General features: G+C 47.9%; 1 protein-coding gene across 4 annotated transcripts in view; it reads right to left on the bottom strand.

Moving 5' to 3' along the window:
• The window catches only part of LOC146856271 (macrophage mannose receptor 1-like), a 91,648-nt gene extending 66,660 nt beyond the window's left edge, over positions 1-24,988 (bottom strand). Inside the window, exons 1-3 of one of the 4 annotated variants that reach the window (XM_085654364.1) lie at positions 24,183-24,988; positions 12,973-13,074; positions 3,743-3,856 (exon numbers count right to left, since the gene is read on the bottom strand). In XM_085654364.1, coding sequence (XP_085510490.1) covers positions 3,743-3,856; positions 12,973-13,074; positions 24,183-24,255 — 289 coding nt within the window. In that variant the 5' untranslated portion in view covers positions 24,256-24,988. Of the gene's footprint in view, positions 1-3,742; positions 3,877-12,972; positions 13,075-23,834; positions 23,926-24,182 lie in introns of those variants that run through there. The other 3 variants (XM_085654365.1, XM_085654366.1, XM_085654367.1) reach the window with 3 other exon arrangements.
• Between the last annotated feature and the right edge of the window lie 1,164 nt (positions 24,989-26,152).

The following is a 26,152-nucleotide window of genomic DNA, read 5'->3' as shown; positions in this document are numbered from 1 at the left end:
TGTTGAGACCTCCGATTGTAGCGTGGAGGTCACGCCGGACCAGTCATTAAGTGCTATCAACCCTTCCATGGAGGTCTTGGAGACTAAAATAGACAAAGGTTAGCTAGACCTTGGTATTGTGCGGGAAGACCACAAACACCTTACCAGAAAGGTCAAATGCTATTAGGAAACCCTTGGACAGGTGCAGTCTTTGGTGGACACCATCCGGACACAGCTGTCGACCTTCCTGCAAAGAGTGGAGACCCTGGATCACAGGGCAGAGTATTCTGAGGGCTGCAGCAGGAGAAACAATATCCGAGTGGCTGACCTGCGGGCGGGAGTGGAGGGCTCTGACATGGTTGGCTATCTGGAGAAATGGAATGTGGTGAGGTGTCACAACAGATTATGCCTCCCTTTTTTGTACTGGAGTGGGCACATAGGGCGCCTGCAAGGTGCCCATTGGCGGAGGCGCCACCCTGCTCGGTGGTGGCACGCTTCTTTCATTTCAGACACAGAGACATGATCTTCCAAAAGGCGTGAACCCATGGGAACTTCCAAGTTTAGAATAGCTGTGTTGCGATCTTCCAGGACTACACGCTTGCTCACAATGGAAAAGAGCATCCTTCATGGCAGTTAAAAAGGAAATGTGCAACACCAGCCTTAAATAGGTGCTTTTTTTCCCTTCCTGACTTAAAATAATGGTCAATGACCATACTTCTGACACCTGGGACTGGCTTAAACGGTATGAAACAGGCACAGATGGTGTGGTATGGCGCATACTACCACTCCTTAAATGCAGGAGATTCAGACGACGCAACAGGCCCAGGAACCAGTCCAGACTACAGGCTGCACAGGTGATGGGAGAGAATTCAAGTGGACCCAAGACACACATCCCCTAATCCCTCCATACCCAAAACTGACATGGAGACATAAACTGGACTTTGGTTTGTTCCTTGGTTTGTTGGACAGCTGAATTTTGCCAGCCAAACCTGGAGTGCGGGAGTTGGCGAAAGTTCATGTATATTTACCTGGCCCAGAAGACGTAGCCCCCATACCCTAGTGTACTCATTGCAGCCCAGAAGACATTATCACTCTAGCTTACATGCGCTCACCATGACACAATGCATTAATAAACACGCGTTCATAGCCTGGTACGTAAGAGGAATGGGGACAGTGACAGAGAGGCATAGATTTCCGACCTTACTTAAATGACAAGGAATAGAATATAGTGTTCCTTCCAAGAAACACACTTAGAAACCCAGGAAGTAGTGAAGCTACAGAGACACTGGAGGGGTCAGCTCCATGTCACAGGCCACTCTTCATTTGCAAGGTGCTCTTTGATCTGGACTCAGCCTGGGATCCTGTTCAGAAAGGACACTGAATACATAGACGAGTAGGGATAATATGTGGTACATTTGGAGACTGTATACAGGGCTCGGGTTTTACTGGGCAGTATATATGCCCAAATATGGGGCTAGACCACTTACTCATATCACTGGTACCTACACTTTCTGGAAAAGACTTTAACTGCTTGCTGGATGTGCACTTAGACCTCTTTACTACACCTTTATCAAGTTTTCCCATAATCAGTCTTGCTCTGGACTTCGCACCCTGGACTGAAAACTGGGGGCTGGTAGACACACGGTGCAACAGGAAAGCCAGCTTTAAAGAGTACTTCTTTTATTCCCCAGTCTGCGATCTGCACGTACGGCTGAACAAATTGCTTTGCTCTTATAGACTAATTGGCATTTTCACCAATGCCCAGTACCTGTGTCACACACTTCCAGACCGGACCCCCTACTTGTGAAGCAGCAGTGGGGTCAAGAGTGGCTCCGATTCCCACACTGAAGTTGCCAGTGCAATTTCTGCAAGACCCCATGTTCACGGATCGACTAGGGGACGTTATACAGGAGTACTTTCAGGTCAGTCATTACACCGCCACCACTGTGAGCTCTGAATGGGAGGCCTTTCAAGTGATGGTTCGGGGCCACTATTTGGACCAGGCTATTGGTATTAGGAGAACTTTAGAAAACAAACTCACTACTTTGGGAGGCACTATCTGCAACCGAGAACAGCGACTGCACACTGCCCTACCAGATAGGGAAGCACTTCCAGAAGCCAGGGACAAACACTTAGATGTCTTGGCATGCCAGTGCACCCTCACACACCCCAAATGCTTCACAAAGAACCACACAGGCAGGCAGACTGCTTGCTTGACTGTTGCAGTCTGAAGGCAGGAGAGCCCCCATCACCTGAATGGAAACTCGAGCCAGGTGGAGGTACGTGCACAGCTCGATGTACATGAGGAATTTATGCAGTACTATGAGAGCCTGTACTGACGACTGGTTCAGGCATCAGAGGAGGGGATTCAGGTGTTTCTGGATAGGGTGTACCACCGTCATCCCGGCTGATGTGAGAGAGATGCCGGGAGGGCCGATAACTGCGGCAGAAATCAAAATGACCATCAAAGACCTCGAGCAGAACAAAACCCCTGGGACTGATGGACTCCCTGCTGAATTTTACCAAAAGTATGCAACACTACTCACACCACATTTGCAAGTCTCTATGAAGAGGTAAGGGTCAGGGGTGTACTACCTGACATGACAAGGAAGGGGTTTATTGTCTCTATTCAGAAAGCCAGCGAAGGAAGCTGCTGCGCCGTCCTTGTGCAGACCCTCGCTATGCTTAACCTAAATTATAAGATCATTAGTAAGATACTGGCGGACCGTTTGCATCGGCGTCTATCAATGTTAAAAAAAAAAACAGATCAGAATGGCTTCATACCCCAGTGTACCACCTCCCTGAATATTAGGCGGCTTTTTAGGATCCTTGAGGAGACACCCCGGTAGCGGTACCCAGATGCTTTAATCACATCCATAGACCTGCAAAAGGCATTTGATACAGTCCAATGGAATTAGCTACAGGTGGTGATGCTGTGCATTACCCTGGGAGAGGGGTGGAATAAATTGGTTACACTCCTATACGCATCTGCAAACGCAAGAGTCTGGACAGGCTCTTGGCATTTGAGGCGGGCAGCAGCACAAGCCGCAATAGGAAAAATGCACTTTTTAAACATCCATGCATTGTTTGGCAGGCACCATGGTGTGCCTGCCACAAGGTGCATGGATGTTTAGGGGGGCTTCAAAGGTGCCCCCTGGTCCCATAGCAGAGGCCCAGGGGGGATAAGGGCCCTGCTAGGGGTCCCCAAAGTACCTTTCTGACAGCGTATCTACTATGTTTGTACCGTCATAGACAGGCTGCAGGAAACGGAACTCGTCATCCCTACGGCGTTGCCTGAGCAGCCACTGCCTCTACTGTAGGGATTACACTACGACCGCTGCCCCGACAGGCTCCATGAACCTGTTTGAAAAGCAGCAGTTGGTCCCTCCGCCCGCTGCCTCCAACCCCTGCATCATAATGCGGCGGTCGGACTGCAGAGACAGATGTCGGTAAGACCGCAACCGACGGCCTGCCGATTGCGGTCCAACCAACATCATAATGAGGCCCAAAGTTTTTAGAGGAATTTACGAGAAAATACAGAGACAGGAACAAACACCTGTTAGAGTTGCTCTCGAGTTTTCATTGATACTTCAGGTATGTAGAACTGAATTAGATTTATTCTAAACATTTGTTGTAATGAAACAATAATTATGAAATCATTAAAAATGGTGCAACATAATTAAAAATAATCCTAATGAAGATTAGTGAGGTTGTTTGGGGATCTGGCCCATCTTCAGTGTCACCTCCAAAGTGCATCACTTACGCTTCACAAATCCAAGTCCCAGAAGCAGGAAGATGAGAAGGAGTGAGATGGCCAGCAGAGCCGAGAGGGTGACAAGCAGTATCCGGGTCTTATGTCTCCTGGCTGAGTTCATAACTGAAAACAAGGAAATAAAGCTGAGAAAGCAATGTCAGTCAGCAGGCCCGAAACCCAGCACATGGTTAGGAGCAAAACAGACAGCTTGAACCGCACCAGATATGATAGAAGAAGAATAGAACTTGAACTATATCAAAGTGAGAGGAAAATAAAACATGGAGCTTGAACTATATCAGAACGAGTACAAGAGAACCACAGCAGTGAAAGGAGACATTGATCCTGAACTATACCAGAGAGAAACTTGTGAATAAGCATAGATTCTGCTCAATAGCAGCTAATCAGAGAAACAGACATGGAGCATGGCCTGTTACAGACAGAAGAGAACAAGATAGAGGTGGAACCAGAACAGTGAAAAGGGACATGGATCCCGAGCCCTATCAGAGACGGAAAGGGCTGAACAAGCCAGGGAACCACAGAACCTCAACACTGCCAAATAGTTCAGAAAAAGACATGGAATCTGACTCATACCAGGATGAAAGGAACAAGACAAAAATCCTGAACCATACCAGGGAGATTAGAACAGCATCGAGAGCTGAACCATACCAGCGAGAAAGAGGAACAAGAACCTTACCAGCGAGAGAGAGGGAGAGAGAAGGGGGGGGGAGAGAGAGAGAGAGAGAGAGAGATGAAAGAAAGAGAGGGGGAGAGAGGAGAAAGAGGAGGAGAGAGAGAGAGAGAGAGAGAGAGGGGAGGGAGAGAGATGAGGGAGAGAGAGGAAAGAGAGGGAGAGAGAGAAGGCGGAGGAGATAGAGAGTAAAGGGAGAGAGAGAGAGGGCAAGGTAGAGAGAGAGATAGAAAAGAGACAGGAAAGAGAGAGACAGGAAAGAGAGAGAGGAGGGAGAGAGATAAGAGAGAGAGAGAAGGACATGGAGAGAGAGAGAGGAAAGAGAGAAGGACATGGAGAGAGAGAGAGGAAAGAGAGAGAGAGAAAGAGAGCGAGAGGGAGAGAGGGGGGCGAGAGAGAGGGGAAGGAGCGAGAAAGAGAGAGGAGGGATAGAGAGAGGAGGGATAGAGAGAGAGAAGAGAGGAAAGAGAGAGGGAGTGAGAGAGAGGAAAGAGGAAAGAGAGAGAGGGAGAGGGAGTGAGAGAGAGGAAAGAGAGAGAGGGAGAGAGGAGAGAGAGGGAGAGGAAAGAGGAAAGAGAGAGGAGAGAGGAAAGAGAGAGAGAGGGAGAGAGGACAGAGATTGAGGAAGAGAGAGGGAGGAGAGAGGAAAGAGAGAGAGAGGGAGAGAGGACAGAGATTGAGGAAGAGAGAGGGAGGAGAGAGGAAAGAGAGAGAGAGGGACAGAGAGAGAGAGAGGAAAGAGAGAGGGAGAGAGAGAGAGAGGAGACGGGAAAGAGAGAGAGGGGGAAAGAGAGAGAGGAGAGAGAAAAGAGAGAGAGAGAGAGAGAGAGAGAGAGAGAGAGAGAGAGAGAGAGAGAGAGAGAAAGAGAGCAAGAGGGAGAGAGAGGGGGCGAGAGAAAGGGGAGAGAGCGAGTGAGAGAGAAAGGTGAATAATTCCAGGGAGGTTAGAAAAAGACCTTGAGCCAGAGCCTCATCAGAAAGAGCAAAACAGGACGTCAAGCTCGAGCCATTCCAGTGATACGACTCCAGAACATGAAATCCAAATCATATTTAGAGAACATGAATTTTGCCGAAGAATTGAACTATAACAAATAAAGGGTACAGAGGATGAAGCTTGAACCATTCCAAACAAAAAGGAAAGAACATCAAACCTGAGCCACAACACAGAGAGGTGGAGACAACATGGGGCTTGACCTACCACATAGAGAGAGGTAACATGCCATGAAGATTGACCCGCCTCGTAGAGAGGAGGGAGGCACAACATGGAGTTTGACCCGCCTCATAGTCGGGAGGGGAACATAACATGGATCTTCACCTGCCTCATGGAGGGTCGGGAAACAAGACATGGAGCTTAAACCATATGGGTGAGAGAGTGTGGAGAAGAATAACTATACCTTATCAGGTTCTGGATGCAAGTCACCAATTAGTCTGACTAAATTATGGGGAATCTATTTCAAATGTTAGTATACTTGGCAGTCCTACAACCTCACTGTTCCTTGGTAGCATTGAGGAGTCCACCCAGATGTAGAGCCCATTGCACATTGCTTTGGTCTCCTGGGATGACCTGTCCAGGAGTCCTCAGGACACTGGGTGAGGATAATCCATTTATGAACCGACTGGAGATGCTGTTGCTCTATGTAGAAGGATGCTTATGTGAACCCACAGGTTTCCGTCTATGCCTCAAGATCTTTCAGACCCAGCCTAAATCTGGAAACACCTAAAACCTCCTTCCCTGCACCATACAGGAGTCCCTTGAATTCTTATAATTCTCAGTTGTGACAGTTCTTTCTTTTGTTACTGTCTGCAAATAAATTTAAACAAATTAAATAATCCCCCATGACAAGGGCATGCCTATGAGGTTTCTTACAGCACCCTGTTTGCTGTTGAGCAATACAGACACAATTGTATATATAAACGTGTGTGTGTGTATTTCCTCGTTTTGTTCTATAGAAACCTGAACAGTATATTCCAGTATCACACTGTGGGCCTCATTTCCGAGGTCCCTAGTGGCACTTTTGCGCTACCGGAGCCTCACTTTTTTGACACTCCAGTGGCGAAATGTGCCGCAGCATATTTACAAGGCCACGTAAAGCCACTTTGCTTGGCTTTTCATGACATTGCAAATATGTACCCTGCGGTGAACAAACGTCGCACTCAAGTCGTCCTGAGTGATATGTAAATTACTTTATTGAAAGTAACACAGGAGAAAAGCGAACCAACACTTGGCAGGCAACAGCGTTCCGCCCAATGACCCAAACCATCTCCCACTCCCTGTTCAAATCCCGCATTCCATGAAAATGTATACACAAGACCTCGAGGACACGCGGCGTCCTCAAACTCCCGTGGTCACGAGTTCGAGCTAATCACAACACAACCCCTATCATTAAATAACAAAACTAAAAAGAGCTAAGAACATCTCAGACAAGGAAAGATGAGAAACTAAGAGCATAGAAAAAACAGGTCACCAAAGGACTGCGAAGCATAATCCTTTAAATACTTTGTTGGTGAAAACAGGGCATGAAAGACTACAAAGTATAATCCCTTAAATACTTTGGTGGTCTGCAAACTCTACCCACCCTCGAGGTTGTACCATGACCAACAGTGGCATCAGTGGTGCTCTTTTCACTACTTCAAGAAAAAACAGGTTCTTCAGGTGTTGCAGGAACTTGTTGACTCTCCCCACGATGGCTAAACTCAACATCATCCATGTACATGTAGCCATCACAAATCTCTCCCTTTTCCACACTAGAACCACAACCACCTCTTTGATATAACGCAACTCTACGTCGATTCCAGCGTTCACCATTTTCAAGAATAACATAAAAATCCTATGCGCGTGAACTTTGTAAGGCCCCCTAAATTTGGAAAGATCTCTAGTCGTGCGCCCAGACTTAATTTTAACCCAATCACCTTCTACTACATGAGCCTTGGAGTGTGCAAATTTTAAATCCTCCGAATTGGGAGAAACAGATTTGTGTACCAACTCCTTTAACCACGAAGGAACCATCTTGCTCCCAGGGAGCCTGCCTCTCATAATCTCAAAATGATATTTGGAAGTGGCTTCTTGTACGGTTGTGCGATGGGCCCACACTAGATCTTCCACAGCCTTCTTGACATCCAAGCCTGAAGATATTGCCATTTGTTTGGCACCCTTCACTGTTCTAAATCCAAATGGTCGCACACTGCTGACCTACCTGCGTGTTACCCCAAAGAACTGTGGTCCCTGTAGTCAGCGTCGGCGGATACACCTATGCTCGTGTCGTGAGTGCAAGTGTGAATAGCGTTAGCCATCCCTGGACACGTGTTTCGAGGTAGTTGCCTCTCGTCAGCAGGGAGTAGGAAAGAGTGCAGGGTTGCTGTGTAGGCTGCTAAAATCATTATCAGGTAAAGTACCTCTCGTAGCAACGCAGGTGCGTAACCTGAGCCCGTCGACTCCCCGGCTCAAAGAGCCACTAAATAACTAAATCCAAATGGTCGCACACTGCTGACCTACCTGCGTGTTACCCCAAAGAACTGTGGTCCCTGTAGTCAGCGTCGGCGGATACACCTATGCTTGTGTCGTGAGTGCAAATGTGAATAGCGTTAGCCATCCCTGGACACGTGTTTCGAGGTAGTTGCCTCTCGTCAGCAGGGAGTAGGAAAGAGTGCAGGGTTGCTGTGTAGGCTGCTAAAATCATTATCAGGTAAAGTACCTCTCGTAGCAACGCAGGTGCGTAACCTGAGCCCGTCGACTCCCCAGCTCAAAGAGCCACTAAATAACTAAATCCAAATGGTCGCACACTGCTGACCTACCTGCGTGTTACCCCAAAGAACTGTGGTCCCTGTAGTCAGCGTCGGCGGATACACCTATGCTCGTGTCGTGAGTGCAAGTGTGAATAGCGTTAGCCATACCTGGACACGTGTTTCGAGGTAGTTGCCTCTCGTCAGCAGGGAGTAGGAAAGAGTGCAGGGTTGCTGTGTAGGCTGCTAAAATCATTATCAGGTAAAGTACCTCTCGTAGCAACGCAGGTGCGTAACCTGAGCCCGTCGACTCCCCGGCTCAAAGAGCCACTAAATAACTAAATCCAAATGGTCGCACACTGCTGACCTACCTGCGTGTTACCCCAAAGAACTGTGGTCCCTGTAGTCAGCGTCGGCGGATACACCTATGCTCGTGTCGTGAGTGCAAGTGTGAATAGCATTAGCCATCCCTGGACACGTGTTTCGAGGTAGTTGCCTCTCGTCAGCAGGGAGTAGGAAAGAGTGCAGGGTTGCTGTGTAGGCTGCTAAAATCATTATCAGGTAAAGTACCTCTCGTAGCAACGCAGGTGCGTAACCTGAGCCCGTCAACTCCCCGGCTCAAAGAGCCACTAAATAACTAAATCCAAATGGTCGCACACTGCTGACCTACCTGCGTGTTACCCCAAAGAACTGTGGTCCCTGTAGTCAGCGTCGGCGGATACACCTATGCTCGTGTCGTGAGTGCAAGTGTGAATAGCGTTAGCCATCCCGGGACACGTGTTTCGAGGTAGTTGCCTCTCGTCAGCAGGGAGTAGGAAAGAGTGCAGGGTTGCTGTGTAGGCTGCTAAAATCATTATCAGGTAAAGTACCTCGTAACACGTAGGTAGGTCAGCAGTGTGCGACCATTTTGTTTAGTTATTTAGTGGCTCCCTGAGCCCCGAGAGCCGACGGGCTCTAGGTTACGCACCTGCGTTGCTACGAGAGGTACCAGACCTGATATGATTTTAGCAGCCTACACTAGCAACCCTACACTCTTCCTACTCCCTGCTGACGAGAGGCAACTACCTCGAAACACGTGTCCAGGGATGGCTAACGCTACTCTGACTTGCACGCACCACTGAGCATAGGCGTACCCGCCGACGCTGACTACAGGGACCACAGTTCATTGGGGTAACACGTAGGTAGGTCAGCAGTGTGCGACCATTTTGTTTAGTTATTTAGTGGCTCCCTGAGCCCCGAGAGCCGACGGGCTCTAGGTTACGCACCTGCGTTGCTACGAGAGGTACCAGACCTGATATGATTTTAGCAGCCTACACTAGCAACCCTACACTCTTCCTACTCCCTGCTGACGAGAGGCAACTACCTCGAAACACGTGTCCAGGGATGGCTAACGCTACTCTGACTTGCACGCACCACTGAGCATAGGCGTACCCGCCGACGCTGACTACAGGGACCACAGTTCATTGGGGTAACACGTAGGTAGGTCAGCAGTGTGCGACCATTTTGTTTAGTTATTTAGTGGCTCCCTGAGCCCCGAGAGCCGACGGGCTCTAGGTTACGCACCTGCGTTGCTACGAGAGGTACCAGACCTGATATGATTTTAGCAGCCTACACTAGCAACCCTACACTCTTCCTACTCCCTGCTGACGAGGCAACTACCTCGAAACACGTGTCCAGGGATGGCTAACGCTACTCTGACTTGCATGCACCACTGAGCATAGGCGTACCCGCCGACGCTGACTACAGGAACCACAGTTCATTGGGGTAACATGTAGGTAGGTCAGCAGTGTGCGACCATTTTGTTTAGTTATTTAGTGGCTCCCTGAGCCCCGAGAGCCGACGGGCTCTAGGTTACGCACCTGAGTTGCTACGAGAGGTACCAGACCTGATATGATTTTAGCAGCCTACACTAGCAACCCTACACTCTTCCTACTCCCTGCTGACGAGAGGCAACTACCTCGAAACACGTGTCCAGGGATGGCTAACGCTACTCTGACTTGCACGCACCACTGAGCATAGGCGTACCCGCCGACGCTGACTACAGGGACCACAGTTCATTGGGGTAACACGTAGGTAGGTCAGCAGTGTGCAACCATTTTGTTTAGTTATTTAGTGGCTCCCTGAGCCCCGAGAGCCGACGGGCTCTAGGTTACGCACCTGCGTTGCTACGAGAGGTACCAGACCTGATATGATTTTAGCAGCCTACACTAGCAACCCTACACTCTTCCTACTCCCTGCTGACGATGCAACTACCTCGAAACACGTGTCCAGGGATGGCTAACGCTACTCTGACTTGCACGCACCACTGAGCATAGGCGTACCCGCCGACGTGGACTACAGGGACCACAGTTCATTGGGGTAACACGTAGGTAGGTCAGCAGTGTGCGACCATTTTGTTTAGTTACCCTTCACTGTTCTGTTGGCCCTCTCGACCATACCATTTCTCTGGGGATTGTATAGAGAGGTGCGATGGTGAGTGATGCCATGCTTTACTAGGAAAAACTCCATATCTTGGGACACCAGTTGTGTGCCATTGTCTGTGATAAGAAGAGAAGGAGTGCCTTATTCTTGAAAACATTTGTTGAGGCTTACCATGGTGGAGATAGTAGAGATCTCCCTCAAAAACACCATGGAAAGCCACTTAGAAAACACATCTACCAAAACAAGAGCAAACTTACAATCTTCATCCAAATCAGACAACGGGCAATAAAATCAATGCACACACTATGCCAAGGTTTGCCAGGATTGGAGATGTGGCCACTAACGATTTGGCTGCCTACTTTAAGTCTCTTCTCTCTCTCCATGCAAGGTTTGCAATTGATTACAAAATTGGAAATTTGACTGTCCATGCCCGCCACCAAAATTGGGCCTTGACACGGCGTTGAGTCAAACCCTGGCCAAGGTGACCCTCATGTGCCATCTGAATAATTTTCCTTCTTAGACCAAATGGAGAAACAAACTTGTCACCCCTCATGAGTATATTTTTCCCACATGTAGACAATTCATCTTACACTTTCAAAAAAGGTCGCACAGGTGCAGAAACACAGCTGTCTCTTCTTTTTCCATAAGAGACCAGACGCATCACTTCACAAAGGGTATCGTCACTAGACATTTCCACATCCAATCCTCGTCCCCAAAATTGTGGTGAACAAACGTCGCACTCAAGTCGTCGTGAGTGATATGTAAAATACTTTATTGAAAGTAATACAGGAGAAAAGCAAACCAAAACTTGACAGGCAACAGCGCTCCGCCTGTTCACCCAAACCGTCTCCCAACTCTATGTTCAATTCCCGCATTCCATGAAAACGTGTACACGAGACTTCGAGGACACGCGGCGTCCTCGAGCTCCTGTGGTCACGAGCTCGAGCTAATCACAACATGCCCCTTTCACACAGAACACTGCGTGAAAGGGTTGTTCAATGGGTGTTGCTGTGGATGTTCCCATGCAACACCCATGGAATCTGAAGTGTTCCCTGATTTACAAGGAATCGTAAACCTGGGAATGCGTCAGATTCTAATGCCACCACAGGGGTGGAGTTAGGGAGGCGCAACGAGGAGAAATATCCTTATTTCTCCTCGTTTTGTCCTCTTTCTATGTGTGCTGCATTTTGCAGCACACACAGAAAGAGGAAAACACCTCTCATGATTGTTTTGTGCAGGCAGGTATCCCTTCCTGCACAAAAACAATCACACCCACAACACAGACACCCTTTCACCATGGGGAAAGGGTGCCAGCGTTGGGGCATGGCAGCCCATTGTGTGCCAGTGCTGGGGAAAAGGATAGGAATGTGCAGTATCTCATAGATACAGAGCACTCCTGCCCTTTTCTTTAGATGGAGGGCAGCGCAGCAAGATTCATTGTGGCACAGCCCTACGCCAAAACCTCATAAATGAGGGCCTTATTGTTTTCAATGGGTACTGATTGAAGTGCAATGCCCAAAATAAACATGTAATATAAAAAATGCATAACACCAGGCAACATGTGGAATAGTGTCCTATATTGCTAAATCATGAGTCTGGTGACAAGACACTTGGCCCTAGGCCTCATGGTTTATGATTTCACCTGAATGCCTGATATTACACGGTTATCCATCAGATATGATGTGAACGAAAATATGCAGATGTGCAGATTATCATATGCTGTTTGAACCATTGTGGGGCCATGACGCACGAGAGGTGAAACCTCATGTAGGTCATATTGCCCTTCCCTCAACAATGGTATCAAAATAGCAAACTACACTCTGTGCATCTGCATATTCTGTATACATAAACGGTATACTCTGTTGTTTCATGTGTATTAATTTAGAAACAAGTTATCTATTCAGAACCAGAGCACAAAAGGTTAAATGTATACAGTGAATAAAAATAAATCACAATATTTAGGCCTTTGTGAATATAGCCACAGTTGTTTTCTTCTGTAAAATGATTCTAGAAGGACGTTTTTGGGTGTTAAAAATTGTTTTCTTAAAAGAGTTAAGTTGAACAGTGGAAATAACATTGGATTTGGCCTTTGCAATAAGGTAATAAGTGTCTGTCCCTGCCTTTATTAGTATAATTGGTCCAAGTAATGCTTTATTGTGTCACATTTATTTTCACTGGCATGGCATAATATATAAACTATGTACCCGAAAGGCACACTGCATATTCCAAGTTATTAGCAGATATGTAGCTATCAATGAACCAATCGGGGCCAGGAAAAGTCTTTAACAACTCAACGTATTAACACCTGGACAGTGGTCCATTCCTCTCACCACAAGAGTCCTTCCCTCTGAAGATTCCACCTAAAGAGTGTTTAAGCCAATCATGTTCTTTGAGAGTTTAAATAGTTCACCTGGTATTCGGGGAGTCTTATCATGGTGGGTCCTCTTATTGGTTGCTTCAAGCGCGTGGATGGGTTCATAAACGCTCTCCTCTTCATAGATGTCACAGTCAGCTGGAAATGAAAGAACAGGCGCCATGTGTACAACTGAATAAACACAGCTAGAATATCATAAAAATAAAGAAGACCAGTAATAGCACAACAAGACTGCACTAGTGATAAACACAAAAACAGTATGCAATAGTTGTGTTTCAACTCTTAGGGTCCTACCACTTCAGAATCGTCACTATAATTTAGGAAAAAAATGAAAATGATGAAGGGAGCACTCCAAATATCTTAAAACACCCTACAGTTTTTAATATATCATATCCAGGTAGTGTAATCAAAGTCCATTTCTGCATGGATTCTTCATTCAGTCCATTAATGCGTAAGAGCCGGTGGTGTTGAGTCCAATGTTATTCTTCAAACAAAGATACTCAGCCAGCCAATGTGTTTCGTCCTAATAAAAAGGACTTCATCGGGGATCATAATAATTGGCAACCTATCAAATTCTTCATCTCACGGTTATAGCACAACCATGTGACATATGTGATGCAATCCTTGTGTGCCCACACCAACACGTTCTTCATAGCTTTCGCATATGCTATAACATTATTTTTGTACCATTTCAGCCTTTCTGCATTAGACATCCACTCTCACTCAATGGTGGGGCCAAGCTTGAAGCAGCCCTAGCCTTGTTCAATCATTGCCCAACCCGCCCTTCTATCTCCCACGCCTGACTCAGTCTTCCATGAGGTACTTCCTAGTTCTTGAGTCTTACATGACATGCTTAACATAAATATATAGGAGAGGGCATATTCTGGATAGACGTTGTCACTGAAATGGGTGATGGACTAGGAATACAGGGGATACCATAGTGAGTAACTTTCATTCACTTCCACATTCCAGGCACTTGAGACATTACATTTGTGAAGATCTTGGGGTGAGCAACCAAACCCGAAACAGATCAGCATCTGAGAAAACCAGAACAAAGTTTAAGTGAAAATACTTTAAACAATTATTGGCCAAAGAGACAATCAGAACTGACACCCAAAGGATGGATGCCAAAGAGGGCGATTGGTGAGGATCCAGCAGCTGCACCACAGATGACATTAATAAAAGCATGTCTCTAGAAGGTCAAGAAAGTGGTCCAATTTTTAACAAGCTGAGCATAAAGAACCAAATTAAGTGGAATATCACCCACATATCCTGTCTTGAGGATGGAGGATACAATCCAGCAAGCCATGCACAGGGTGAAGGGTTCACTCACAGGCAAGGAGCATCCAGGGGTAACCAATAACCTACCTGGAAGTGTCAAACGCCATCTAAAGAGAATAGATATCAGCACCGACAGTGATGAGCAGCTCTTCAATAAGCTCTATGAAGACAAGAAGCTGTGGCGGGTTCCCTACTGATAAACATGTTGCTGTGTTCTTCCACTCCCTGTCAAGTAGTGCAGGTCTCCTGGCGGAGTGGACCGGTGGCTGGTCTGCTTCATGCCTCTTGTAGGACATACCCAACTCCCAACGTACCAAACAAAGCCAGAAAGAAAGAGGATGCCATGGCGAGCAAGTGCCCTGTGGACAATGGAAGCCTGCTTACTTTCACCACTCAAGGTTAGAAGAGGGAGCCTTCAAAAGCCCCCTGGCTCTAGAGCCAAACATTGCCTTCCTGTGGAACTAGGCCCTTCAGATCCTGCAGCCACAGGTATGGGCAGCGGGCCAAGCATGGAGTCGATGCACATGACCCAGGTACAGGATACATCCCTGGTTAGTGTTAAACAGCCTCCTGCTGTCAGTATCATGTACACCAGAAAGAGCTGCATAAAGTGCTATGTTGAAAAATCATCGGGGGGGGAGGGGGGGAATTAAAGCAAATAATGTGCGCTCTGGATGTGTCCTGTCCAAGGTAGAAGGAAGAATGCTTGCATTACCCTATCTGGATTAAAAGAAACTAAGAGGTCGAGGGGGTAGTAGGGGAGCTTGATGTCAGGACTGCACGTGCTTCACTGTCATTTTTTGTTGCTGAAGCGCATGAACCCTCCCGCCACATTGAGCACCCCCTAGCATGTCAGGCAACATACACAACTTTTGTGATATAACTTGAAACGACAGCTTCCGTTTATCATGGCACCCATGAATGTAACATTCTGCACCCATACACAGGTATTATTCTGGAAGGTGCCATAACCCAGATCTCATTCTGCATTACACCCATCCACAGGCCCCATTCTGCATGATACCCATCCACAGGCCCCATTCTGCATGACTCCCATCCACAGGCCCCATTCTACATGATACCCATCCACAGGCCCCATTCTGCATGACTCCCATCCACAGGCCCCATACTGCATGACACCCATCCACAGGCCCCCTTCTGCATGGCACCCATCCACAGGCCCCATTCTGCATGACTCCCATCCACAGGCCGTATTCTGCATGACACCCATCCACAGGCCCCATTCTGCATGGCACCCATCCACAGGCCCCATTCTGCATGACTCCCATCCTCAGGTCCCATTCCGCATGACTCCCATCCACAGGTCCCATTCTGCACGGCACCCATCCACAGGTCGCCATCCACAGGTCCCATTCCATATGACTCCCATCCACAGGCCCCATTTTGCATGACTCCCATCCTCAGGTCCCAATCCGCATGACTTCCATCCACAGGTCCCATTCTGCATGGCACCCATCCACAGGTCGCATTTTGCTTGGCGCCCATCCACAGGTTGCATTCTGCATGACTCCCATCCACAGGGCGCATTCTGCATGACACCCATCCACAGGCCCCATTCTGCATGCCACCCATACACAGGCCCAATTCTGCATGACTCCCATCCACAGGTCCCATTCCGCATGACTCCCATCCACTGGTTCCATTCTGCATGGCACCCATCCCCAGGTCGCATTTTGCCTGGCGCCCATCCACAGGCCCCATCCTGCATGACTCCCATCCACAGGTCCCATTCTACATGACACCCATCCACAGGCCCCATCCTGCATAACTCCCATCCACAGGCCCCATTCTGCATGACTCCCATGTACAGGTCCGATTCTACATGGCACCCATCCACAGGTCGCATTTTGCCTGGTGCCCATCCACAGGCCCCATTCTGTATGGCATCCAGACTTCGACCCCATTGTACATGACACCCATCCACAGGCCCCATTCCGCATGACTCCCATCCACAGGTCCCATTCTGCATGGCACCCATCCATCGGTCACCATCCACAGGTCCCATTCCACATGACTCCCATCCTCAGGTCCCATTCCACATGACTCCCATCCACAGGTCCCATTCCGCATGGCACCCATCCACAGGTCCCATTCTGCATGGCACCCATCCACCGGTCCCGATCCACCGGTCACCATCCACAGGTCCCATTCCACATGACTCCCATCCAGCGGTCCCATTCTGCATGGCAGTCATCCACAGGTCGCATTTTGCCTGATGCCCATCCACAGGTCGCATTGTGCCTGATGCCCATCCACAGGTCGCATTCTGCATGATTCCCATCCACAGGCCGCATTCTGCATGAAACCCATCCACAGGCCTGATTCTGCATGGCACCCATCCACAGGCCCCATTCTGCATGATTCCCATCCACAGGTCCCATTCCGCATGACTCCCGTCCACAGGTTCCATTCTGCATGGCACCCATTCACAGGTCGCATTTTGCCTGGCGCCCATCCACAGGCCCCATCCTGCATGACTCTCATCCACAGGTCTCATTCTGCATGACTCTCATCCACAGGTCTCATTCTGCATGACTCCCATCCACAGATCCCATTCCGCATGACTCCCATCCACAGGTCCCATTCTACATGGCACCCATCCACAGGCCCCATTTTGCATGGCACCCTTGCACAGGCCCAATTGTGCATAACACCCATGCACAGGCCCCATTCTGCATTGCATTGTTACTCAGGTCGTATTCTGCAAGGCAATCATACACAAGTCACTTATCCCTAAGCGCTTCAATCCTGCTGCTCCTCCGTAATACATCTAAACTTGTAAGCAGTACATGTTATTCATCCCTCTTGTCTTTGCAATATCTGTAATAAAAGGACATTTTTCCACACGCGAAAGATGACAATTGGAGCCAATGCCCGCCCTATTTCTCTTCTTGTCAATACATTTAATGTTAGAATAGATTCTGGGCAAGTGATGATGGTATCTGAATGTTATTTTGACAACTGAAAGAAAATAGTCTTCGGTCTTTTACTTTTGATTTATAGTGAACCGTGACCTTTAACAATCAGGAATCTTGTGAAACAAGGCAGGGTATGGTTGGGAAGGAGAGCAGGGGCCATATTACAGAATACGGCAGGATCCCTTTGTTTGCACCCGGCGCACCTTTCAGTAGGTGCGCCCTGTGCAATCAAGGAGAGTGCACCATACATTGATTGCGCTGTCTCCAGGGCAGCAGTGAACTCGTGCTGCCCTAGGGGCAGCGCTTTCAAGTGAAATATGGAGCGGCCTTGAAGCAGTCACTCAGTGTATCACTGTGTCAGGTTAGTGGCGTAATAATAGCCCCCGTAGTGGAGGTCCGAGCTTCAGGGGGCCCCCTCCGGCACTGAGTTCCAGCAGGTCTGGAAGCTCCTGACTGGGTCAGGAGTGTGGGAGCTCCCTCCATGCACTTTGCAAGGGGGCCCCACAGGTTTCGTTACGCTCCTGGTGCAGGCGGCAACTAGGCCTGGGCAAAAATTTCGTTCCGTTCGCGGAAATTGCGATAATTTGACATTTTTGCGTTCCGCGGAGAGCGCGAAAATGTCAAAAATTCCGGTTTCCGCAGCTTGGCGATAATTTGTTTCTTGCTCGCGCTGTAAAATGATACATTCTCGAGCGCGCGCGATCGCCTTACCTGAATCCCTGCGTTCGCCGACAAGTTTTCTTGATCCGGTCGCGTTCTCCATGAGATGTTGTATTGTTTTTAGCCATTTGCGCTGTCTCGCGACAGTTCGCGCCCGCAGTGACGTCATGCGTCGCGCGATCACGTCTTTCTTCTCGCGATCATGCACCGCGAGAACAACTCAAAACAAGATGGCCGCGCCCGCAAGCAACCACATGGGTAAGTTGGCGACCCGCAACCATGCAGAAAATCTCGCGAACATGCCGGAAAAAAACTTCCGCATCTTTGCGATATTTCTGCTTGTTTGCGATAATTTTAAACATTCTCGCGATAATTTGCGAAGGTTAATTCCGCAAATTCCGCCCACCCCTAGCGGCAACCCACCTGCACTTTTAAGTCGGATTGCACCCGCCTTCAAGGGGATGTCTAGGGGGGTCCATATCTTGTCTGCCTTAATGTCTTTCATTGTATTTCTGAAAATTGCCCACCCCTCATTTCATAGATCACAATAGCTCCTCCTTTGAAACTATACCCTGTAGTGCAGTAAAAACCTTCTCTCCTTCGGCCTCTCTATTTATCCGAGCAACCACTTTCAAGAACTCCCATACCCGCACTAACGATAACACTTAACTTCTTTTCTTTTATTCTACCACAAAGAAACTGGAATACATGCATGACAGGGTTTCCCTGAAACACAAGACTAATACCAATGACCAATAACCCCTGGATTAACCACTAACTTTGCCTACGGGAATACCGTCCTACTCGCCTAAAGTGCTTCAATGCCTCGTCACGGGCAGTAAGTGCCATCTAAATGACATTTCCATACAATACAAAGTGCTGCAGTGTTATAAAGCAGGAAGATTAAATAGCAAAGTCACAGTGAGTGAAGGGGCAGGGATATAAAAGTACCATCACATGATGACTTCTCTTTAACTTTTTGTGTGTCTTAAAAAGAATGTCATTAAAAAAAGACCAAAAGGTTTTTGTTTTTTATCTCACAGTAAATTCTGAATGTAAAATAAATATATTGCAAGTTACACTGATTAATTTGCCTTTTCTTGCTATATAATTTAGTCAACCCTGCTGCATAATTTGTTCCTCTCCTGCCGCATAATTCCAGTAGTCCTGCCTGTAGGCCAGTGCGATCCTACTGGAAGGCAAGGGCCAAGACTCCAATGTGGCTGCAGAGACCAGAGCTGAGCAGTGCCCTCTCTGTAAATTACAAGATGCTGTGAATGGAAGCGGGCGTTAAATTATCCGGAGGAAACACAAGCATTGTCAAAGGCAATAGGTCTCACCTATGTCAGTGCTATTGGCTTTGCCAATATCTTTTAGCTATATTGTACAGGCGTGTAGCTGCTGAACAGCATGGCTAAAAGTTAGTGCTGTGCCAAAGAGGAGACTGGCGCAGAGTAAATTGGAGTGACAGAAATTGCCATAGAGTGGCACTGTGTCGAATGGTGTAGAGTGGAGTAGTGTAACAGGAAGCAGCAGTGGTATAGAGCGGAGTAGTGCAGAGTAGAGTGACAGACTGGAGTGGCAAAAAGAAGAGTGTCAAAGAGTGGGGTGCTTTGAAGTAGAGTGGCATGGAGTAGGGTGAATTGGCGTAGAGTGGAATGGCTTAGAGTAGACTGGAGTGGCATAGAGCGGAATGGTGCAGAGTGGAGTGACGCAGAGTGGAGTGTCGTGGAGTGAAGTAGGGTGGCATAAAGTAGAGTGACATAGAGTGTGGTGGCATGGAGTGGAGTAGAGTTGAGTGGAGTAGAGTGGATTTAGAACAGCATAGAGTAGAGTTGAGTGGCAGAGAGTGGAGTGCCGTAGAGTAGAATGACATAGAGTGCCGTGGAGTGGCAGAGAATAGAGTGGGGTAGAGTGGAGTAGCGTGGGGTGGAGTGGAGAGACAGAGTGGAGTGGCGTAGAGTAGAGTGGATAGCAGCACAGTTGTGGGTGTAAGTTACTAAAGTGTCAATAGAGATGGCAGATAGGGTGAAAGCAACATAAATAAGAAGCTGTTTGCCTGTGTTAAAAGTGGGAAGGCAGATTACATGTCCAGGAATAATTCCGAAACACTTATTAGAAGCTGTATATCTGTGTTAAAAGTAGGAAAGTACATTAAATGTCCAGGAATAATACTGAAACACTTATATATATATTTTTATAAAGTGTGTCGCAAAACAACAAGGAAGAACACGTACTGGTCGATGTCAGACCGAGGTTTCACCGTCCTGCGATTTAAACATTGTTAATTGAGCGGGGGATTTTAGCATAGGCCTCTGTTGAAGAGGGCCTGAGTATCTAGTCATTTAAACAGATATGAATACGCCGGGATTTGGGAATTTGCGGGGTCAGCTTATCGAGAATACTGAGAACTAAAAAATCAATATGTTTTAATGAATCTGAAAACCATATGCAGTGATATATGCCGACATTTTAAAGAATTTTGGTTGAATTTGTGTTTTGAGTGCTGCAGCTCATACAGTTAATACAGTTCATCAAATGGAGTGATAGCTAGGCATATTGCTTTAATTAGGTGGAAGCGCAATACAATAGGGCTCTCCGCTGCACCTCGCGAGGTTATGGGTTGAGCACTATTGAGGGACTTTTAATATAAAGCAGGTGCATGAGGCAGATAAGATGTGTGAAGTTGCCTGAGGCAAGAAAAGCTATACAAGTAGATCCCTTTATGAATTGCTATTGTACTCTACTTTTTTTTAATAAAGAGTTTACCGCCATTAGTTAGAAGTCTCACAAACAGGTTATGTGCAATTGTTTTCCTTGGTGCTCCGTGACCTGTTTTCTCATTTTTTAATTAACATTTGTTTGCATTTCGTTTCCCTGTCAGTGACTGAACATTCGTACATATTCTTTCTTTTTACCACTAAATTGGTTGAGACATTCTACTTTGGTAAACAAGAAAATATTCGATCACTAGATTCTTAAACTGTATGAATACTAGGAAAAATGTGATTTATGTTAATGTTTTTATGTTTTATGTTAATACGCTGTCTGCTGCTATGGGCTATTTCATTTGATATTTGATTGCCCTTGCAATTAATTTGTCTTGTAACTCCAATTATGAAGTCGCTGGAAAGGCATGGGCCTCGCATTGGCAGCTCTCTTATGTATATTCATGTTTATTAACTACTGTCAGTCGCCAGTAGGTGATTATAGTTAAGACCATGTTTCTATAGAAAATGTGTTTTTTGACTTACCTATATCTTTGGCGCTGTTTGACGAATCTTCACGAAATTTCCCCAAAAGGTGACTTAGTGAGTTTTGTGGTGCATGGAAAGTTTCGGGCGGATCCGTCAAGCGGGGGCTGAGAAAAAGGGCGGTCATCAGTGATTCATCAGTGATGTCATTTGAGATGTCATCTGTAATGTTATCAGTGATGTCACTGACCATGTCATGAGTGATGTAATATGTGAGGTCATAAGCAGTGCATTGCAGGGAAGTAAGTTGCTGTTACCTCAGGTAACTATAACTGCTGAATTTCACTGGTTTTGTACGAGTGAAATCTGAACGGTACAAAATGGGGTGGTGATGGACGGAGCATCAGAACCAATCAAACACTCACACCCAGTCAACAGATCCGGGTTTGATCCATCACCGTTCTTTAGCCCACTCTGCCACCCCAGTTCAGACATGGCCATATGCAAATCAGTCTGACCCTGTGCCTCATGGGAACAGTCCAGCCCGAACTGCCAAACCATGCCTTCCCTGGACCGGAAACATGCTTCCTAGGACCGGTTTCTGGCATTCCAGCCGTCTTCAGCCAGGCTTGCTTGAATCCAGTGGCAAAGTGAGCAAGGGACTCACGTCTGAGCATACCCTGCCAACTTATGGCGAACAAAGCGGTACAAAAGGGGGTGGTGATGGACGGAGCATCAGAACCAATCAAACACTCACACCCAGTCAACAGATCCGGGTTTGATCCATCACCGTTCTTTAGCCCACTCTGCCACCCCAGTTCAGACATGGCCATATGCAAATCAGTCTGACCCTGTGCCTCATGGGAACAGTCCAGTCCGAACTGCCAAACCATGCCTTCCCTGGACCGGAAACAAGCTTCCTAGGACCGGTTTCTGGCATTTCAGCCGTCTTCAGCCAGGCTTGCTTGAATCCAGTGGCAAAGTGAGCAAGGGACTCACGTCTGAGCATACCCTGCCAACTTATGGCGAACAAAGCGGTACAAAAGGGGGTGGTGATGGACGGAGCATCAGAACCAATCAAACACTCACACCCAGTCAACAGATCCGGGTTTGATCCTTCACCGTTCTTTAGCCCACTCTGCCACCCCAGTTCAGACATGGCCATATGCAAATCAGTCTGACCCTGTGCCTCATGGGAACAGTCCAGCCCGAACTGCCAAACCATGCCTTCCCTGGACCGGAAACATGCTTCCTAGGACCGGTTTCTGGCATTCCAGCCGTCTTCAGCCAGGCTTGCTTGAATCCAGTGGCAAAGTGAGCAAGGGACTCACGTCTGAGCATACCCTGCCAACTTATGGCGAACAAAGCGGTACAAAAGGGGGTGGTGATGGACGGAGCATCAGAACCAATCAAACACTCACACCCAGTCAACAGATCCGGGTTTGATCCATCACCGTTCTTTAGCCCACTCTGCCACCCCAGTTCAGACATGGCCATATGCAAATCAGTCTGACCCTGTGCCTCATGGGAACAGTCCAGTCCAAACTGCCAAACCATGCCTTCCCTGGACCGGAAACAAGCTTCCTAGGACCGGTTTCTGGCATTTCAGCCGTCTTCAGCCAGGCTTGCTTGAATCCAGTGGCAAAGTGAGCAAGGGACTCACGTCTGAGCATACCCTGCCAACTTATGGCGAACAAAGCGGTACAAAAGGGGGTGGTGATGGACGGAGCATCAGAACCAATCAAACACTCACACCCAGTCAACAGATCCGGGTTTGATCCTTCACCGTTCTTTAGCCCACTCTGCCACCCCAGTTCAGACATGGCCATATGCAAATCAGTCTGACCCTGTGCCTCATGGGAACAGTCCTGCCCGAACTGCCAAACCATGCCTTCCCTGGACCGAAAACAAGCTTCCTAGGACCGGTTTCTGGCATTTCAGCCGTCTTCAGCCAGGCTTGCTTGAATCCAGTGGCAAAGTGAGCAAGGGACTCACGTCTGAGCATACCCTGCCAACAATCTGAACCTAACTATAACGTCCCAGTAACCTTTGATTTTTTCAGTGAATATATATATATATGTTTGTATGAATGTATATATGTATGTATGTATGAATGTAGTATTTCTGTAGCGCAAACTGGCACAAAAGGCAGAGGAGCGTTGCACAGTACACAGTTAAGCATAAAGTTAATGAGTGACTGTCAGGTCAGACCGCGGTATTGGTGTGTTATCCAACAGACAAGTGTCAGCACTTCTGGGGCAGCATTTAAATCTTTTGTTGATCAGATTTAGATGCGGCAATGAGCTTCAGAAGCGCTCTTGTCTGGCTGTGCATCAGGAAGGAATATTCGTCTCTCCCACCATGAGAATCCTCCAAGAGAGAGGCCAAAGATTGAATGATCATAGAGAATGATATTTACCAGAACTCTTAAAGGTGACCACTACAGAGAGGCCAATGACTCAATAAGATCTAGACTGAGGTTCCCCAAAAAACCCTCAGAGGAACCTCCTGCAGAGAGACTAAGACATGTACGTACACATAGACCCACCCTTACAGGTGCGCTGTTCGTGAAGAGGAAAGACTGAAAGAACACTTAGAGAGAAAAACTCATGATCCTCAGGGCAGCTCTGTAGGCATTTGGCAGAAGGGACATGTTTTAAAAATAGACTGTGAGTAGAGAGCTCTCTAGAAAGAGGCCAGGAAGTGAATGATCTTAGAGGTTGCACACTACTATTACCCTGCATTTTTTAATCCAGAGTAGCAGGCAACTGTCCTGTCTATTCTGACAAAGATCTAACCTGCAGGACAAGCTTGAGTCTCATACCTTGAGTCCTACAGCTCAGATACCACAGGCTGAGTCTCATGAGTGGAGTCATTCAGGTTAGAGTCCATGGGTTAAGTTCCATAGGTTAAATCCCACAGCTCGAGCCCATGATTAGGCTCAGTCTTGTAGAAGGGGTTCCAAGACTGCAGTTCATAAATTGAGCCCCATGGGTCCTATGTTTGGAGGCTCATACCAAGAGCATCATGGGGCAAGCTCATGGAGCACTTTCCTGACAATGCACTTGCTGCCCCACCAGACAAGTCTAAGGGGCCCCAGTACTCAAGGCCCACTGACCTTGAAAACCAAGCAGTAGGTAAACAAAGCAGGTAGAAGGGGCAAGCACATTACCTGACTCTGGGGTCTGTTTATATGAGGTCTGTCGGCCCTCCAGACGGTAAAAGATCTCAGCGTTCCCATACATGTTCCTCCAGGTCTTGGGTGTCGTGATGACCCTTCAAGAGGGGATAGGGTGAGATTCCTCGTGTGAAGGCCTTCAGGAGGGGACAATCTGCAGATCCTGGTGTGGAGACACCCCACAGGTGGGAACGGGGCGGGGATCCTTGTGTGAAGACACTCAGCTGGGAACAGTCATAGATCCTGGTACAAAGACTCCGCAGGAGGGAACAGGCCACAGAGGCTGGTGTGAGGACCACTCAGGAGGGAACAATCTGAATTTCTTGGTGTGAAGACCCCCACAGCAGAAAATGGCTAGAGAACCTGGTATGGAGAACCCAAGGCGGGGATCAATTGTAGATCCTGGTGTGGCAACCCTTCTAGAGGGTACAGGGTGTCGATCCTGGTGCACAGAGCCTGCAGAAGTGAGCAAGCTGGAGATCCTGGTGCGAAGAGCCCTCTGGAGGCTACTGGGTGTCAATCCTGGACTGAAGACCCCTGAGGAGGGTAAGGCATGTAGATTCTGGCGCAAAGACCCTACAAAAGTGAATGAGCAGGAGATCCTGGTGCAAAGAGAACGATCTACAGACCCTGGTAGGAAGACCCCCTCAAGAGGGACTTGGGTGTAGATCCTGGTGTGAAGACCCCTCAGTAGGAATTCATGGTCACACATTCTAAAGTGAAGACCCATCCAGTGTCCATGGGCCCAGATCCTCTTCCCCACTCTGCAGGCTCTGGAACAGAGATCCTCTCTGCATGCCGCCCGCCCGCAGATTGGTTGCGTCCAGAGATGGGCTCAGCTGAAGAGGAGGAAGTGTCTGTGAGCTGATAGCGCCCCAGAGAGGGGAGGAAGAGCTGCTGGAGAGAAGAGATATTCCTTGAAGAACATTCCACCCTGAAGGCATATCTCTCGCCTGGGCCTCGTGGGCAGTGGGCGGAAGCCGCAGAGAACAGGCGCAACCAAGACACAAAGCATCAAGGAAACATCAAACGTTCACTGCTGACATATATGTTAATGTATTTTATTTCTCTACTTAGGGAATTGTCAGAGCAGCGCCCGTGCCCTGGCCTGGGTGTTTTATAGTGCTCTAAACCAAGAATGAGCTGCTTGGAAGGATTGTTCGCAAGATTTGATATTTTATAATATTTTAGCAGTTGGCATCGTTCGAGATGCCAGTGCCACGGAGAGCAGTCACTAAGAATGAGATTCATTAAATACAGTGAAAGAAATCGAGCTGCCCAAAAGTGGACCACATTCACAATGGGGTTAAATGATTACGGATATTGGAATTTTGAAATGTCCTTTACCCAAATCAATTCTGTGCTGGTAGCAAGATGTTTGTCCTAACGCAGCCACTGTAGGGCGGTGCTTGGGCTGACACACGCCGGGGATAGTAGGCTTACCTTTATGCACTGCCCACCCTGAGAAAGCCAAGACCTGCGTGTGCACCGGAAATTTCGGGTAAAAAGAAGTTTATTTGAAGACGCTCCACTCTATCATCACTATTTTTTTGTGTCTGTATGCTTCTCGATTCTTTTTTCCAAACTACTACCGTCCCCCGTCCTGCCACTACTCCTCATTAGCCGTGTGCAGCCTCCACGGCACCTGCGCGCGTCTTCTGTTTGTAGAGGGTAGTTTGACAGCAAAAACGGGGGATGGATTTTTGTCCGAATTTCCCTACACTGACCTCTGGGGTTGGGGACGGTGGAGCAGGGGGCACACGCCGGGGCATTTTGAGAATGGTTGGAGTGGACACGCCAGGGTTCGCTATAGTACTGGCAAACAATCTCCATCGTGAGGCAGGAATCAGAGGTGGAACCAGCGCGCGAACTCTTTTGTCGCATCCGCTGGTAGGATATGTTTTAAGGAAACGAAAAAGCTGGGAGGCATCATTACGGATGGACAATTATCGCCATTTTCAGAT

The sequence above is a fragment of the Triturus cristatus genome, chromosome 4_1 (genome assembly GCF_964204655.1).
Source record: "Triturus cristatus chromosome 4_1, aTriCri1.1, whole genome shotgun sequence".
In the NCBI taxonomy this organism is placed as follows: domain Eukaryota; kingdom Metazoa; phylum Chordata; class Amphibia; order Caudata; family Salamandridae; genus Triturus; species Triturus cristatus.
Note: the sequence above shows the minus strand (reverse complement) of the source record. Positions and strands in the feature narration are given on the sequence as shown.